This window comes from Syngnathoides biaculeatus, chromosome 12, assembly GCF_019802595.1.
Source record: "Syngnathoides biaculeatus isolate LvHL_M chromosome 12, ASM1980259v1, whole genome shotgun sequence".
In the NCBI taxonomy this organism is placed as follows: Eukaryota; Metazoa; Chordata; class Actinopteri; order Syngnathiformes; family Syngnathidae; genus Syngnathoides; species Syngnathoides biaculeatus.
In genome coordinates, this window is record NC_084651.1 from 14,886,061 (window position 1) to 14,901,111 (window position 15,051).

The window sequence follows — 15,051 nt, forward strand, 5'->3', positions numbered from 1 at the left end:
ACATCAGGTTGTCCTATTTTGAGCTATCTTGACCATTTTGAGTTCAAAGAAATGTTGTTAAAAATTTAAAAAAAATTCTATATTCATAAGTTGTCTCTGGCTACCATATATTTTATATACAATATACTATGTTCTATACGTTAATAATGAAAATAATGCATTATACTTATACACTGCTTTTCTAGGCACTCAAACACGCTTTCCAATTACACGCATTATTCAGTCACTCCACAGTCACACCCTGGTGGTGGTAAGCAACCAGTACTTGTGTCTGCGTCACAGTCTGACGGAAGCGTGGCTGCCATTCAGTGTCTACAGCCCCTCCGACCACCACCAAACATCCAACCACATTCGTTCATGGGCAATGTGGATTAAGTGTCTTAACCAGGGACACTTGGACAACATAAGATTGGGTATGGATAAGAACTGATGGGTATACAAACCAGCAACCCACCAATTTCTTGCCTTGCTAACCCTACTAATGCCAATAGATGGCAAATGACTATGAGTAGATGAGTATATAAAGGACCTTTATACTTCATGAGGTAGCTGGGGATGGAAACCACAACCTGATTTTTGAGAGACCACGCTACTATGAGGGCATCCCGCATCTAAAATTATCTTAGATTTACCTGTGGCTAAAAAATAAGAGAAAATTTATTAATTATTGAAAACTGTAGCAATATATTTTGATTATTTGTATGATACTCACAGAGTTGTTAGACTTGTCAGAGAAGACCCAAGACCCAGCCATTGTGATGCTCAAATTAGGGTAGTCTAAAATCGGTTGAAATACAGTCTTAATACGTCAGATGTGTTCCAGTCAATTAGACTGACATTAATATTTTTGCCAAGGTTGGTAATAATAGCTGATGGTTATCATGTGAATGCAAATGCAACACTTCTTAACCTAATGTCCTTTTTCACACTGTATATAAAATGCTGTGTTGTTTTCTGGGAGGTGGTACATTAGCAACAGAATCACAAAGAGGAGCATACCTGTGAAATGTAGAACTGTTACCAGTTCAGATGTAGCCAGATTGACGATATACAAACCGTCGGTACTTGCAATACATAACCAGCTCTCGTCCCTAGAGAGTAATGAAAGCAGTTACTCAACTTACGCCTTTGAAAAAGGGTATCTAGTTATTTTCAAATACAGGCTATACTTCAAGTGCAAGCCATGCACACCACTAAAATGGCAACCGATACACAGAAGAAAGAGAGGAAACAAAGTTTGAAGATAGTCAGTTATTATCCATAGTTCCACACTGCAGTCATAACAATGTGCCGTGATTGTGTGACATGTTTCATATTTTGGTGTGCAAGGATGATGGAGGGCTAGGTAGCTAGATAGTTTGTCCACTTACCTTTTCTCTGCATTAGTGTTGTCATTAGATGAGCCAAAAGAAGCCATTTTGAGAACAGGTTTTGAAATGTCCACTTCAGAGGACTTTTCAGCCACTCCTAAAACACAAAATGAAAAACAACATCAGAGGGAGTAGTCATATCAAATTACTTGATGCAATAACCTTTGCTCATGTCTAGGATATCACCTGCTTGATGTCTTCGTTCACTCTTGTCAAGGTCTATTTTGGTCACAAGCTGACAAGAAAATGTATTGCTGAAAGAAAAACACCAAACCTAAAGCAGAGAGAAAATAATTGTTCCGCCATAGATTAGAATTATAGTAAAATAGCATCACTTTTTGTGTTAAAGCTGAATGTAATAACCTGCCCGTCAGTGGAGCCAGTGATCATGTAATTCTTTTTCACCATGAAGAACACACTGAGTAGTGGTGAAGCTTGAAATGAAGAGCTTGTGTAAATACATTAAACAATCAAAAAGCCCCGATTGCTTTTATTCCTAAATAATATACCTGACAGGACAAATGATTGGTAGAGAGCGGTTTCAGTGTGTAGATCCCATAGCTGGAAGATAGAGTTGTACAGTTCAGTCAAAAATAGCATCCTAAGCATAATAATACATCATTCAGATGGTAACTGCGTACCTTGAACGTTCGGTCCTCTGATGTGGTGACAAGAATGTGTTTATCCCATGGACAAAACTCTGCTGAGGTAACAGGTCCCAAATGACCAGTCAATGTCGAAATCCTTTCTTGTTTCTGATATAAACAGAAATCATAATGGTACATCATTTGTATCTACAATAACATTTGCATCTCCACATCAGAGGTCAGGTCCTAAATATATATTTGACATCGTCCAAATACCTGTGAGCTGAGAATATATGCGGCGGCTCCAGAGCATGCAACCACTCTCCCATCAGAGAAACAGAAGGAAAGATGGACCACTTCACCCAGTGAACTTGCAATAACTGTTCCAGATGCAAAACTACCTGTGGTCAAATTCACGTTGCTGCATTAGCGATGATGCGGTACAGTTGTATACAAATGCAAAGCAAAATAAAAATAAACTGGTTGTTAAATTAATACCTATCCGACACTATCCATCAAAACTCAGCATTGTCATCTTTGAATTGGCAAAGGAATGTTTTGCACTGGTCATTAAATCAGTGGTTTTGAACTGAAGCATCGGGAGTCAAATGTGGATGATGACACTATACTGGGTGCATTGCAGACAGCTAGTAAAAAAAAAAAGATGTATTCCTATTCTGATTTTTGGGGGTACACTACAGAGGAATAATGAATCCTCACATGGGACTTAATAGAAAAGTGGCAATAAATGTTACTTCCTTGGTCTCTCGCCACTTGTTTACTCTGTAAAGAAACACTGTGTGTTTTTAGATCTAATTTTTAAACAAAGTAATATTTATCGTTCTTCATGTCTATGAAAGTGGGTTGGAACGATGCTACAAAGGAATATGCAGCTCCTAGGGTGACGACAACAGTTGAGAATCACTGCGCAAGGTGCCGAGCTTGTATAGATTTGCATTCAGCAACTTTCTCTTTCTGTACCTTGGGTGAGTCTGCTCAGGCACACTTCCACATTCCAGACAATAATATAATCAGCAGAGGCAGAACAGAGAAGGACAGGTGACTTCCCTTTTCCAAAAGTCATGGAGGTGATTTCGCCATAATGGCCACTGAGCCGAAATGTCTGTGGAAACATTACAACACAAGTCATCATTGTCCTTACTTTTATTTTCACCATTTTTTGTAATCTTACAATATCCTACAGTATTGTTGAACCTGCTTTACTTTTCGTGTTTAGTGTGAATCATCTTGTGGACTTTTACTTTTCGTGTTTTGGTTATGAATCATCTAATAGATGTCATTTTGTCAATTTAAGCTCGCTTTCATTTTTAAATCTTCTCCTAAAACACCAGTTTTGAAAAATATATAATAGCATATATTAGGGAATGGAGCACGAAACAATAAAAAATGAAGAAATTGGAAGAGGAGTTGGTCAACCACTTTTGTGGTAAATGAAAATTTAAAGACCTTCCAAGCATTTGAACTATAAGTTGTGATGAAAGCAGCTTGTTGGGTGGATTTGTGGTTAGTTCATCTGTTACACAGTTCTATGGTTTAGGGTTTCACTTTCAGTTCTGGCCTGCTAGTGTGAAGTTTGCCTGCTCTCCATGTACTTGTGTGGGTTTTCTCTCGGTACAAAAAAAAAGAAAAAAAATAATTGAAAAGCAGCCTGGTGGATGACTGCTTTGGACATGTCCCTCACATTTCTGGTGACCTGGATTAAAATCCAGCATCGCGCATGTGAAGCTTGTACGTTAGCCCCAAGACTGTGTGATTTTCTTCAGGTGCTCTGATGTCCTCCCACATCCCAGAAACATGCATAGGTTGACTGAAGATTCTACATTGTCCATTGGTGTGAATCTGAGTGCCAACATTTGTGTGTTTATATGTGACCTGCTATTGGCTCTAGCCCAGAGTCAGCTAGGATAGGCTTCAACACACTTGTGTAGTGTAGTGAGGATAAAGTGGAAAATTCATGTAATCACTTGTATAAATATGAGTGTGAATAGTTCTTTGTGATTGTGTGCCATGTGATTTGCTGATAAGAATTCACGGTGAACCCTTCCTGGTGTCCAAAGGCAGATGCAATAGACTCACGCTCACTTAAGAGTCTTGACCCAAGTGAGGACAAGAGGTACAATATAAAAAATGTTTAAAATTGGACGTACGATGGACGACTGGTTAGTACATTTGCTTCACAGTTCTGAGGACACGGGTTCAACTACCGGCCTCGGCTTTGTGGAGTTTGCATGTTCTCCCCTAGCCTCTGTGGATTTTCTCCATGTATTTCTGTTCCTCCCACATCCGCACAACATGCATGGTAGGGTAATTGAAGACTCAGTGTGTGAACATTGCCCGTGAGTGTTAATGGTTGTTTATATGTGTCCTAAGATCAGCTCGTGACCAGTTCAGGGTGTGTGTCCTCCCTTCACCCGAAGATAGATCTTAAGATAAACAGTACAGTAAATGCATGGATGGATGGATAAAATGGAAATCTTACTTATAGTATTCCACTACTCCTATACGTGGCAGTAACACACAAGTGCGTGTGTGAAAACGAGCAAAAAAAAAAAAAAATTATCAGCCATTTTTTCAATGTAAATACAGATTTCTGGATCCGCATACAAATGTTTTAAAAGTTTTCGACGGATTTTTAAAAAAAGTACTTCTGCATCATAGTGCTCAACCAACATCACACACCAAAAATGAATGCATACATATAAACATTAGCCAAACTGCTTGCCCATGAAAAAAACATAACACAAACAGTTCATTCTTTACACAAGATTACTCAAGTAAGGGTACTGTATATGTGTTCGTCACAAACATGTACACATTGGGCTGACAAACCTTCTCAACGTCCGAATTACTGTAAAGAAGAATGTCACCGCCACGCAGAGGGATGGCAGTGTAATTGTAACAACAAGCCAGCTGCTGGTACGATAAAAGTCTATCACAAGTCAATTTGAATTTTTCAACAATCATCTTCCTTCTCCACGGCAGACCACAATGCCTGAGCCTTGGAAGTCAATCGCTTGTTTGCACGAAAGCGATTAGAACGAAACACAAAGAATTGTCACTTATTCAGTATTTACACTTCGTATCGCTAAAACATCGAGTTTACTTAGAAATACACGATTTTGGTCTAACCTAAAATGGGGTTTCCACAAGTTTACCACGTTTCGTGTGGGCAAGTGTTAGCGGTTGCTAGGAAACCTGTGGTTTGGCTTTGATAAAGATTGTCTATTGAATGAAGCCGTCATCGCTTTCATTTGACGTCAGCGGTACAGAAATTCGCTTCAAAGTGAGATGTCTTCACTTTTCCCCAAAACATTTTGGGATTGTTTGGCGTTTGCCATCTGTAACCGCCAGGTGGCAGTCAGTATATTTGTTAAATGGCCGTACGTGAAGGCGCAATAAAACATCCATCCATTCATCCATCCATCCATTTTCTGAGCCGCTTACAATAAAACATCTATTTTTGCAATCCTAAATAGGGTCGAGGGCGTGCTGGAGCCGATCCCGGCGATCTTTGAGCGAGAGGCTGAGTACACTACACCCTAAACTGGTTACAAGCCAATCGCAGGGCATATAGAAACAAACCAATTACTAAATAAATAAATAACTCGATTTCAAAATACTCAAATGACAATGCGTCATTAAGACAGAGAAATAGCCAAATAAAACAAATATTAGAAATGGAACATTTACATATTCGCGACAAAAATAAAGGGCTGAGTGCTGGGGGTGGGTGGAAGTGCCTTGCTCAATGGCATCGCGACAGACGAGCATTTGTCCAATAAGTATCTTTTTTTTTTCTGCTGTAGCACTTGAATAATGACTCTGTAGATCCAAAGCCTCCCTACAGATGAGGAACTGCCACCACTGTAATGAGCATTATTGTGGTGCTTGGAGATCTAAGTTGGATAAAACGAGACCACAAAAAGAACTTCATAGGTTTTCATTAGTTTGAATTTGCCAAAAAGTAGCTAATATTGGAGGTCAAACATTATATAACCACTGACATTTGTTTCCAAATCGTTCGAACGAAATATCAGGAGAACAGACGTGTGGTTTAACAAAAAAAAAAAAAAAACAAACAAAAACAAGAATTGAGGTCAGTGTGTTTGAAAAGCTCAGCGTCGACAAACTCTCTCTTGGAACTCTGGGAAACGTAGGCATTCGACGACAACCGGATATGACGCAGAGCGTACGCCAGGTCGCTGGGTGTGGTCTGCCCTTGTACTCGGGTGTAGTTGGATGAATCACTCGACGACCGACGGTCTTGAGGAAATGACTGGACGTTTGTAGTCGGTTGCTAACTTTATCGTGGCTGCTAGCTACTTGTCACATTGAAGGATTCCGCTCCCCGAAGACAAGAAGTGTGCGTGCCAACGCGTATCCCGGCAAATAGTTTTCTTTTTCCTGATTAGCCTTAACATGTTAACATCGGTTCTTGCTAATGTTTACTGTGGAGAGAAGCTATCTTAACTTCGGATAAATGGCTACCGAGCGTGCGGTCAACTTGTGACTCTGTTTAGTCACACTGCGGGTGAATAACTGGGAAAACTAGCCCAGGAAGTGTTTTAGTTATTGTTGCTATATACCACGAAACCGAACCAAGAAAAATTGCAGATTGAAGGTTTTGTATCTGATATGAAAGAGGTACAGTCGGGTGTATTGGGATTTGTTCCCCAGAAAGACATCGTATACAACAAACTGCTGCCTTATGCGGAAAGGCTCGATGACGAATCCAACGATCTTTTGAGTAAAATTAAGGGGAACTTGGCCCGGGCTGTTCAGTTTCGAGAAATATGGCCCGGCGTGCTGTTTTGGACAAGGAAACTTTCCACGTAAGTATGGGAAAAAAAAGTCACCGTTATGTTAAGTGCTTTTGAAATTAAGATTATTATTCAATTCAAGTGTAGTTACGAAAGTAAGGCTAATACGTTGAAGTTCGTCGACAACTGATTGTATTTGATATTGTGCTTGCGAGTAGTTATGTCACTATGATCTTTTTGTCATGTTTGATTAATCTGTCTAATGTTTTCAATGTTACACGAGTTCAGAAGATTTTACTGGTAATTGCATTGCCTTTTTGATGTTAAAACGTATCAAATTAGATAACCAATATCCCCTATAATATAAACACTCATCAAAACCTCAAGTAATGTTTATTTACATTTATTCTCCACTGTTTCATTAAGAAAAGAAAGCAAAGCAAGAATTGCGATGACTAATCTCCACTTGTTTCACCATGTGATATTTGTAGACTTAGTGCTGAATCACTTGGTGGCGTCTGTCAACATGAATGTGGATTACTGAAGAGTGCCGTTTCAATTTGTACTATGTTGCTGTGCTGATTAATCCGTTTCTGTATCCATGTTGGCACATTGCTGTGTCGCAGAGTGAGGCACTACCGGCTCAGAGAGACGGAAAGTTCACTATGGGGTTTGACCCAGATTCTGCTCAGTACTATTATGGCATACAAGTGGTGATACAACCATTTCATAACAGTCCACCTCCTCTGGCCTTTCCTGGGACTAAAAGGCACATTTATAAAACATGGCTATTCGAAATGTCATAATTTTCCTCATAACGAACAAATGTGAGATTGAAAGTCATAAAAACAATACACAGATGTTTTCCTCTGATGTAGGTACATACGTCTATATGGGCGAAAGTTTAGCAAAGAAGACCACGTGCTTTTCATCAAGTTGCTCTATGAGCTAGTTACTATCCCTCGTCTCGAGGTCAGCATGATGCAAGGCCTGGCTCGTCTCCTCATCAACCTGCTCAAGTAAGAAGGAGCCATGTAGCCCGAAGCAGCAAAACTGTTTACATGTTAGCCTAACTGTATTCTCCTTCTAAGGAAAAGAGAGCTTCTCTCAAGGGAGGACCTGGAATTGCCATGGAGGCCTCTGTATGAACTGCACGACAGGATCCTTTTCTCCAAGACGGAGCATTTGGGCCTCAATTGGTTTCCCAAGTAGGCTTTTTTTGCTGTTACTGCTTATGCTATGATGTAAACTAAAACACTCTCCCAACTTATTTCTCCTTTTTACACACTTATTGATATACTGCCCTTGCTTGAATTATACTGTGAACCCTCTAAATTTGAACACTGGTTAAACTCTGATTTGTTTCCATTACAAAACAATTTTACGATTAGAAATAAAGCTACTTGAATGAACAGGATCAAACTGTTAGCATCAAAAAATCTTTTTTAAATTATTCCGCCAATGTTTTATGTTCTGTAACATTCTCATATTCCTACCTAGCGTTGTCATGATAATTACTTTGTCAACATATCGTTAGATTAATAAAATGGACGCGGTAGGTTTTCTAGACTCTAAAGTGTAATCGTTGTGGTGAGCCGGTGTGCGGATCAGACTGAAAGCTGACAAGAGTTGAACTGCTGTGTTATGTGTATTTTGTTGTGAACTTCGCTTCACTTATTACGATGAAGGTCCGTTGTCTATTCAGCATAATATTTGTGATTGTTTTGATACAATTGGTTAGAAAAAAAAACGTTTTTTTGCCATGTTCAGTTTCTTTAGTTCTAATCTAGACTTTATACCAATCTGCTCGGCTTGATCGGTATCAGCCGATAATTAGCATTTTATGCTGATCAAAAAACCTAAAAATTTGATTAAAAATGTGTGGTTGTAGGTAAAAATATCTCTGTCGTATATAAGCTCCATCGGGGGCCACCAAATTTATGCTGTGCCTAAATAATGACTGTGTCCGTTTATGTCGAGACAAGGCATCCGCAGAGTTTTTCCCAGCTCTATTCTAAATACATGATTCAAATTTGTCTTGTTTGTTCAGATTAACGTGTTTATATGTCACATTTCCATTTGGTTTGGGCTTCTATAACAAGTTGGAATTGAAGGCATCATGTAAACCAGTCTTGGCGCTCTTTATTTTCTCAAACAAATGGACCTAAATGACGAGATGATCCACGCAACTTTTTTTTTTTAATACATAAGACACATGGTAAGACATTGAGGATACGGGGAAGGGAAAACAACCTGTTGTTGCCTTACTTTTTAATGCTTAATTTTGTCAACTTTTTTTATGGAGCATTTTGGACAGCAATGCATGAATGCAAGTTACATTGCAACAAGTTCCATGTTCAGTTTCTTTAGTTGTTGTCTAGACTTTACACCAATCTGCTCATCTTGAATCGGTATCAGACGATAGTTAGCATTTTATACTCATCAGCGAATTGGCTTTAATATCCTAATTTGCCCATCTGCTCAATGAAATAATTGATCGACTTCGCAAAAGACATTATTTCACGTTGCCATCTTGTACCGATTCAAAAGCCGGTGTATTTTTAGCCATGTCGCGTTGCTTGTGATGTATTGCTCTAACTAACTGACGGCCAATAGTTTTATTTCAATCTTGTCGATGAAAAAAACATTCACGGTGTGGGACTTTTTTGGAGTTCTTAATTCAACACGTAATGGCAGGTTAAGATTACAAGAAGACAAATTTGGTCTTTCTCAATTGCACTATGTCAGAATATGGTAATAAAATCTTGTATTCTGATGCCACCTCATTCCATCTTTTAACAACACTGGGCTTTATCATGTCCAATCATACGCCACTGGATATAGCCATTGCCTTGGTGATGATGACAACAACAATAGATCACACAAATTCGCTGTATGAGGGGAAACATAATAAAATAAGGAAAAACTTGTAGTGATCACTGATTCTTGGGATAGGATGTTCATTCACTGATTGCTTAAGGGATGTTCAAGAATGATACGGCTCCCAACCTGGCAACAAAACATTCTGTAGCCAACAAGCTGCCACTCACACTTGTACGTAAACTGGCCACGGTTCGGTTGAACCATGCTCTAAAGTTTTGGTGTGTGCGGAGTAATTTAATGACACGAAATTATCACCCATTAGTTCTGTGAGTGGCCAATCCTTGAATGTTTTATCTCAATCTTTTGTCTTTGCTCCAAAATACTTTTGAAGATACTAAGTATATAGGACACAAGTATATAAAGTAAATGAACAAGTCATTTAAATAGACACATTGCTCCATCTTGTGTTCAGATCAGTGATAGTTTTTTTTTTTTTTAAACTACGTGATCAGTGGTCAGCCTCAAAAATCAAGGTTTTTGTCTGTCATCACATTTTTTTCTTTTTGCCATTGCGAAAAAAAATACTGCATCTATAAAAATGCCAAAAAAAATCAATTACATCATTAAGGTTGTGTCACTTGATATACTGATGATGGTTTGAACTCCCATGTTTTGTGTGACTTTTGTAGGACAATTTGAGCAAATATTTTGGATCCTTTTAAAATTGTACAACCTTTGCTTGGAGTGTTCTTATTTGGAGGCAACACTATACTGTATGTCCTTTTTCGATGTACATTTACTTACAGTACATTTCCCAAAAGCTATCATAATATTTTACCTTCTATAAATGACCCCATACAGATGTACATAGTTCATATTTATTAACTCAGTTTTATGCTTATGCGCCCTCATTTGCAAAAGTTTGAATGTGCAAAAATGGGTCCAAACTAGATTGCTCACTTAAACAGATGTAGAAGCTGATCTACAAAATGCGCGCACTCATGATTGTACAATGTCCATCACCTGGGCAATATTATAACACAATACATTTATCTCAATTAATTTAGCACACCCAATGTGAATTATCAAACTTCAGATGAAGTGTGCTGGCTGTTTTTGTGTATAAATTGTGTGTCTGAAAGGCAGGTGAAAACTAGCGAGCTCAGTTGTGCCATTCTAGTGCAGGGAAATTGAGTGACAGGAGAGAGATTTGTGCTTGTGTTAACATTTTTGAAAGGCCCGAAACAAAGAAATATTACGACTTACTTACTTTCACCAATGCATTTCTTTACTTTTGGGTCGTTTTAACACCCTGAAAGAGTTGTTGCTAGCATCTCCCAGAACAAGTTTTGTGGTGTGGCGTCCCAAGTTTTAAATGTATTGTAAGCCGGGCAGATACAATACATCCAATTCACATGGACCCAAGTGGAGTTAAATACAATTTTTCAATCATTATTATGTTTGCCTCTCCTTGTTTCACTTCCATGTCAGTCACTTCAAACTTAAGTTTGCGCTTGCATAGCTCTTCCATGGTGAAAACTATTAACAGCTACCAAAAGCGCTAAACCCTCTTTTAAATACAGCTGTGGCCACCACTTTTATACCTGTTGCCAACTGTGCGTGCTATCTGTTGGAGTGAGTGAACAATGAATTTAGCATCTGCACTTTGGGATCTTAGCCATAAAACAATAGTTTGACTTGCTTTGCATGTACAAGTGGAGTTAATGTACCATACCAGTATTTTAACTCCTTTCACGCTGCCATGTGGATTTTAAGCAAATTTTGGCAGGCATTTAAACGGTGCTCATCCGCCGTGTTCTTAAAGCAAGCAGTGCAAGGTGATCTTTTATGGTGCTATGTGAACATGTGTTTTTCATGCTTTGCAAGCATAGCTGTGTCTTTACAGCTGATCTTAACAAACTGCTTTGGCTGACAGCCAACTCACCTTTTTCAAAACAACAAATGCCACAATATAGCTGTGTCATATGTTCATATTCTGGCATAATTGACACTCTGCCTGGTGCTGAATGTTCTTTATGCCTTTGTCCCCTTTCACATTCAGTTCTCCATGGGCACATTCATCCTCTAAACTCATTATGATAAAATTGGTTCAGAGGTGGTAAGGACAATCGCTCCTGTTTTGTGTGTTCCTTTTGAGTTCATCCTGTGAGACACTCACGTCTTCTGACATTGCATGTGAAAAACAGAGAACCCATATGCAGCTTGAGATCAGAACACCAATCAGTGTTAACATTACACTCATATTAGACACCGTTGCACTGCGGCTAACAATGTTTTCCCTCCTTAACCAATGTCCTATTGAGAGATCATTCTAAAAATGTCCATATAGAAATGATAATGAGAGCTTCTAGTATAAGGCCTCGACTGTCATGATAGTAAAACAAAAACACTACACAGTAGTTCCACACGTCTTGCAGTAATATAAACTCCTGTCAAGTTTCTTCCCATCCTAGAGTGTGTCTGGGGAAGCTTGCAGGTTCATTCTTAACATACTTTGGAATGAGGATCTCACTCCTTGAGTTGCTTTAAATTGGCCCTTTATTGTTGGCTCTTAACTGAGGATCTTGCAATGCATGTTTATTTATTTTGTGATCTTAAAGTGTGATACATTGGCATTTATATTGATGACTTTGACACATGATTTGACATTGTACCACTGTTATAATCCAAGTGTGTGAGCTCTAAAAGGATGGCGATGTGCAGTTGGTGATTGGGTTCAGCAGGCCTTTTCCAACTAGGCATGGCTTCAGTGTGCATGTAAGCACGGTTAGGTAGGATTGTAGGTGAGGCGCTGCAAAGCTCTAATTAGATCAGTCCAGAGCTTTCATCAACACTCCTGTCTGCTTTTGAATTTAATTCTGTTGTCATGCCAGGATTTTTTTTCAAGTCAATGTTAATAATGCAATTGCAGCACAACCTCTTACAAATAGGTAACATTTCTTTGTGTATTTTCTTAAAATTGTTAGTCACAATGAGTATCTGTACTCATACTATTAATACATCCTGCGACCTATGCACCAGGAACATGGAAAAAGGCTTCTGTATGCATAGTCCGAAAAAAACAGATTTCTGTGAAGGAATTACTGTACTTCATTTTGACATAGGATTCTGCAAATTGGACATAACCATGAACATTTTCTCCTGTGCTTCGATTATTGCAGCTCTGTGGAAGGTGTTTTGAAGACACTTGTGAAAACCTGCAGGCCGTAAGTACCACGTGTTTTCCTGATCCATGCAGTAATTTCCGTAAATATATAAAAAAGGACAATGAGGTTCTTGTAAAATCAAAAAGTTGCTAAATATGAACATTCGGTAAATGTATTTTTATGAATGTGGCTTCTCTATCTTGATACCAGGCGTATGAAACATTTTGATAGCTTCAGTCTTGTGAATTGTCTTGAAATTATTCTTAAAAAAACACTATTTTAAAACATCTTTTTGTCTTGCTGAAAAATTTTAAAACATTTTTAAAGTGTCTTAAAATAAATAAATTGTTTTTATGAGCTTTTGCATTATTGCAATGAACTAAAGTATCATGTTTCCCAGAAATTCATTCAAGAAAGAATTAACTTGTGCTGAACTTATAATAAATAAAATTACTTGAGGGATTCGAATTAATGAATGAAATTAATGCTAGAAATGGTTATGATTATAAAGGACCTGATTGCATTATTGTGCTAGTTGTCAACAGGAGAGCAAGTACTTCCTTGAATGCACTGGCATATTGTGAACTCTGTATTTACAGAAGATGACCAGTATGATTCTTCAGTCCATAAATAAGTTGGTCCTTGACTTTGACCACCATGGTTACATGTGCATGCATCTTAGGAAAGCCCTAGAATGTCCCTCACTTTGCACTTAGTCAGATAATCCTATTATCTTGTCTAATTCTGTCTTGTGTGAGAGTTTCCTGTCACTGGGGCAAGAGACTGTAAATTGTGGTCAGATAACCAATCATCAGGGCCAAGTGGCTTTTGGCTGCAAGTAGCAGTGGCCATAGTTCCTTAAAGGAGGATAGGGACCTGACATAACCTGCAGAGTTTACACACGCATAATGAACCATAGAAATCCCCCAGTGGGATTATGGGTCCATTAGAACCACTGGATTGATGCCCACAGCCAGAATGTGCCAGGTGTGTGATTTATCATCTCCCCCATGCTGGACATACATTCTAGTGCTGCTGGGGCCTGTTTACTGCAATTGCTTGTCAGTACTGTTATACCCTTTGTTAGAAACATGGACTGTAGTTTATATGAAAATCACAATTTTGTTTACAGTTATATTGCTGCATAATGATAGATGTTCCAGAAGGTGTGTGAGAATATGATATCTATCTATTGATGGTTGTCCATATTTGGGTGAGCTTTATAAGATGTTCTGTTAATGTTAATACTTAATCTATGTATGACTTTGTGATATTCGTTCATACAGATATTTTCCAGAGTCTGCAACCCAGGAGATGCTGGACGAGTGGAGACCGCTATTTTGTCCATTTGATGTCACCATGCAGACAGCAATCTGCTACTTTGAACTCTTTCTACCCACAACCCTACCACTGGAGTTGCATCATAAGGGCTTCAAGTAAGAGTGCCTTGACCTGTATAAGTTTGTTAATTTTTTTTTTTTTTTTTTTTGGTGGGTTTGCAAATTTCGTCACATTACATCCATTTAGGTGTCTTTTTGCACATAAGGTGAGGATAATAATTATTTAAACACCCTGCAATTTTCCACGTTCTCCCATTTTGAAATCATGGAGATGTCTGAAACTTTCATCTTCGGTGCATATCCATTTTGAGAGACAAAAACTTGAAAAAAAAGCAATCTGTAAATCACAATGTATGATTTAATTTATTTATGTTACTCCTGCAAATAAGTATTTGAACATACCAATCAGCAAAAATTCTGCTCCTCTAAGACCTGTCTACCTCTCAAAAGTGAACCTACACCACTTCTTTTTCTAAATTAGAAGCATGTTTGAGACGATAGCTACATAACGACACCTGTCCATCCCACACAATCAGTAGTAATCCAACTTTTAACATTGCTAAGACCAAAGAGATCAGAGACAAAATTGTAGACCTCCACAAAGCCAGAAAGGGCTACAGGGCACTTGCCGAGCTGCTTGGTGCAAAAAGATCAAGTGTTGGAGCTCTTATTAGAAAATGGATGAAGGTAAACATGACTCTCATTCTCCCCTGGACTGGGGATCCAAGCAACATCTCACCTCGTGGTGTAAGAAAGGTGGGGAATCACCTCTGAATTATCCAGGAGGAGGTGGTCCATGACCTGAAGAGAGATGGCACCACTGTTTCCAAGGTTACTGCGAATAACACACTAACAAATATTGAAATTAAAAAAACGTATGGCACGGAATATTCCCCTGCTTGAATCACCACACATTCAGGCCCGTGTTACTTTGCTAATGACCATCTTGATGATCCAGAGTAGATATGGGAAAAAGTTATGTG

The 15,051-nt window shown here is 38.6% G+C and overlaps 2 protein-coding genes across 17 annotated transcripts in view; one reads left to right on the forward strand and one right to left on the reverse strand.

The window, feature by feature from the left end:
- Nucleotides 1–5,193, reverse strand: part of wdr27 (WD repeat domain 27) — a 43,469-nt gene extending 38,276 nt beyond the window's left edge. For 11 of the 16 annotated variants that reach the window (XR_009797388.1, XR_009797389.1, XM_061836775.1 and 8 more), the window contains exons 1-10: nt 4,808–5,192; nt 2,939–3,080; nt 2,234–2,358; nt 2,012–2,125; nt 1,880–1,931; nt 1,734–1,804; nt 1,557–1,644; nt 1,371–1,467; nt 1,000–1,091; nt 713–777 (exon numbers count right to left, since the gene is read on the reverse strand). Coding sequence is in view for 13 of the 16 variants with exons in the window: in XM_061836775.1 (XP_061692759.1) it covers nt 713–777; nt 1,000–1,091; nt 1,371–1,467; nt 1,557–1,644; nt 1,734–1,804; nt 1,880–1,931; nt 2,012–2,125; nt 2,234–2,358; nt 2,939–3,080; nt 4,808–4,942 (981 nt within the window). In the remaining 3 variants the exon portion in view is untranslated. Of the gene's footprint in view, nt 1–712; nt 778–999; nt 1,092–1,370; nt 1,468–1,556; nt 1,645–1,733; nt 1,805–1,879; nt 1,932–2,011; nt 2,126–2,233; nt 2,359–2,938; nt 3,081–4,807 lie in introns of all 16 variants that reach the window. The other 5 variants (XR_009797390.1, XM_061836778.1, XM_061836779.1 and 2 more) reach the window with 3 other exon arrangements.
- A 986-nt stretch (nt 5,194–6,179) lies between these two features.
- psme4a (proteasome activator subunit 4a) overlaps nt 6,180–15,051 on the forward strand; it is a 32,817-nt gene continuing 23,945 nt past the window's right edge. The window contains exons 1-5 of the mRNA XM_061836783.1: nt 6,180–6,810; nt 7,617–7,757; nt 7,830–7,946; nt 12,744–12,788; nt 14,015–14,164. Of these exons, the coding sequence (XP_061692767.1) occupies nt 6,614–6,810; nt 7,617–7,757; nt 7,830–7,946; nt 12,744–12,788; nt 14,015–14,164 (650 nt within the window). The 5' untranslated portion in view covers nt 6,180–6,613. The remainder of the gene's footprint in view (nt 6,811–7,616; nt 7,758–7,829; nt 7,947–12,743; nt 12,789–14,014; nt 14,165–15,051) is intronic.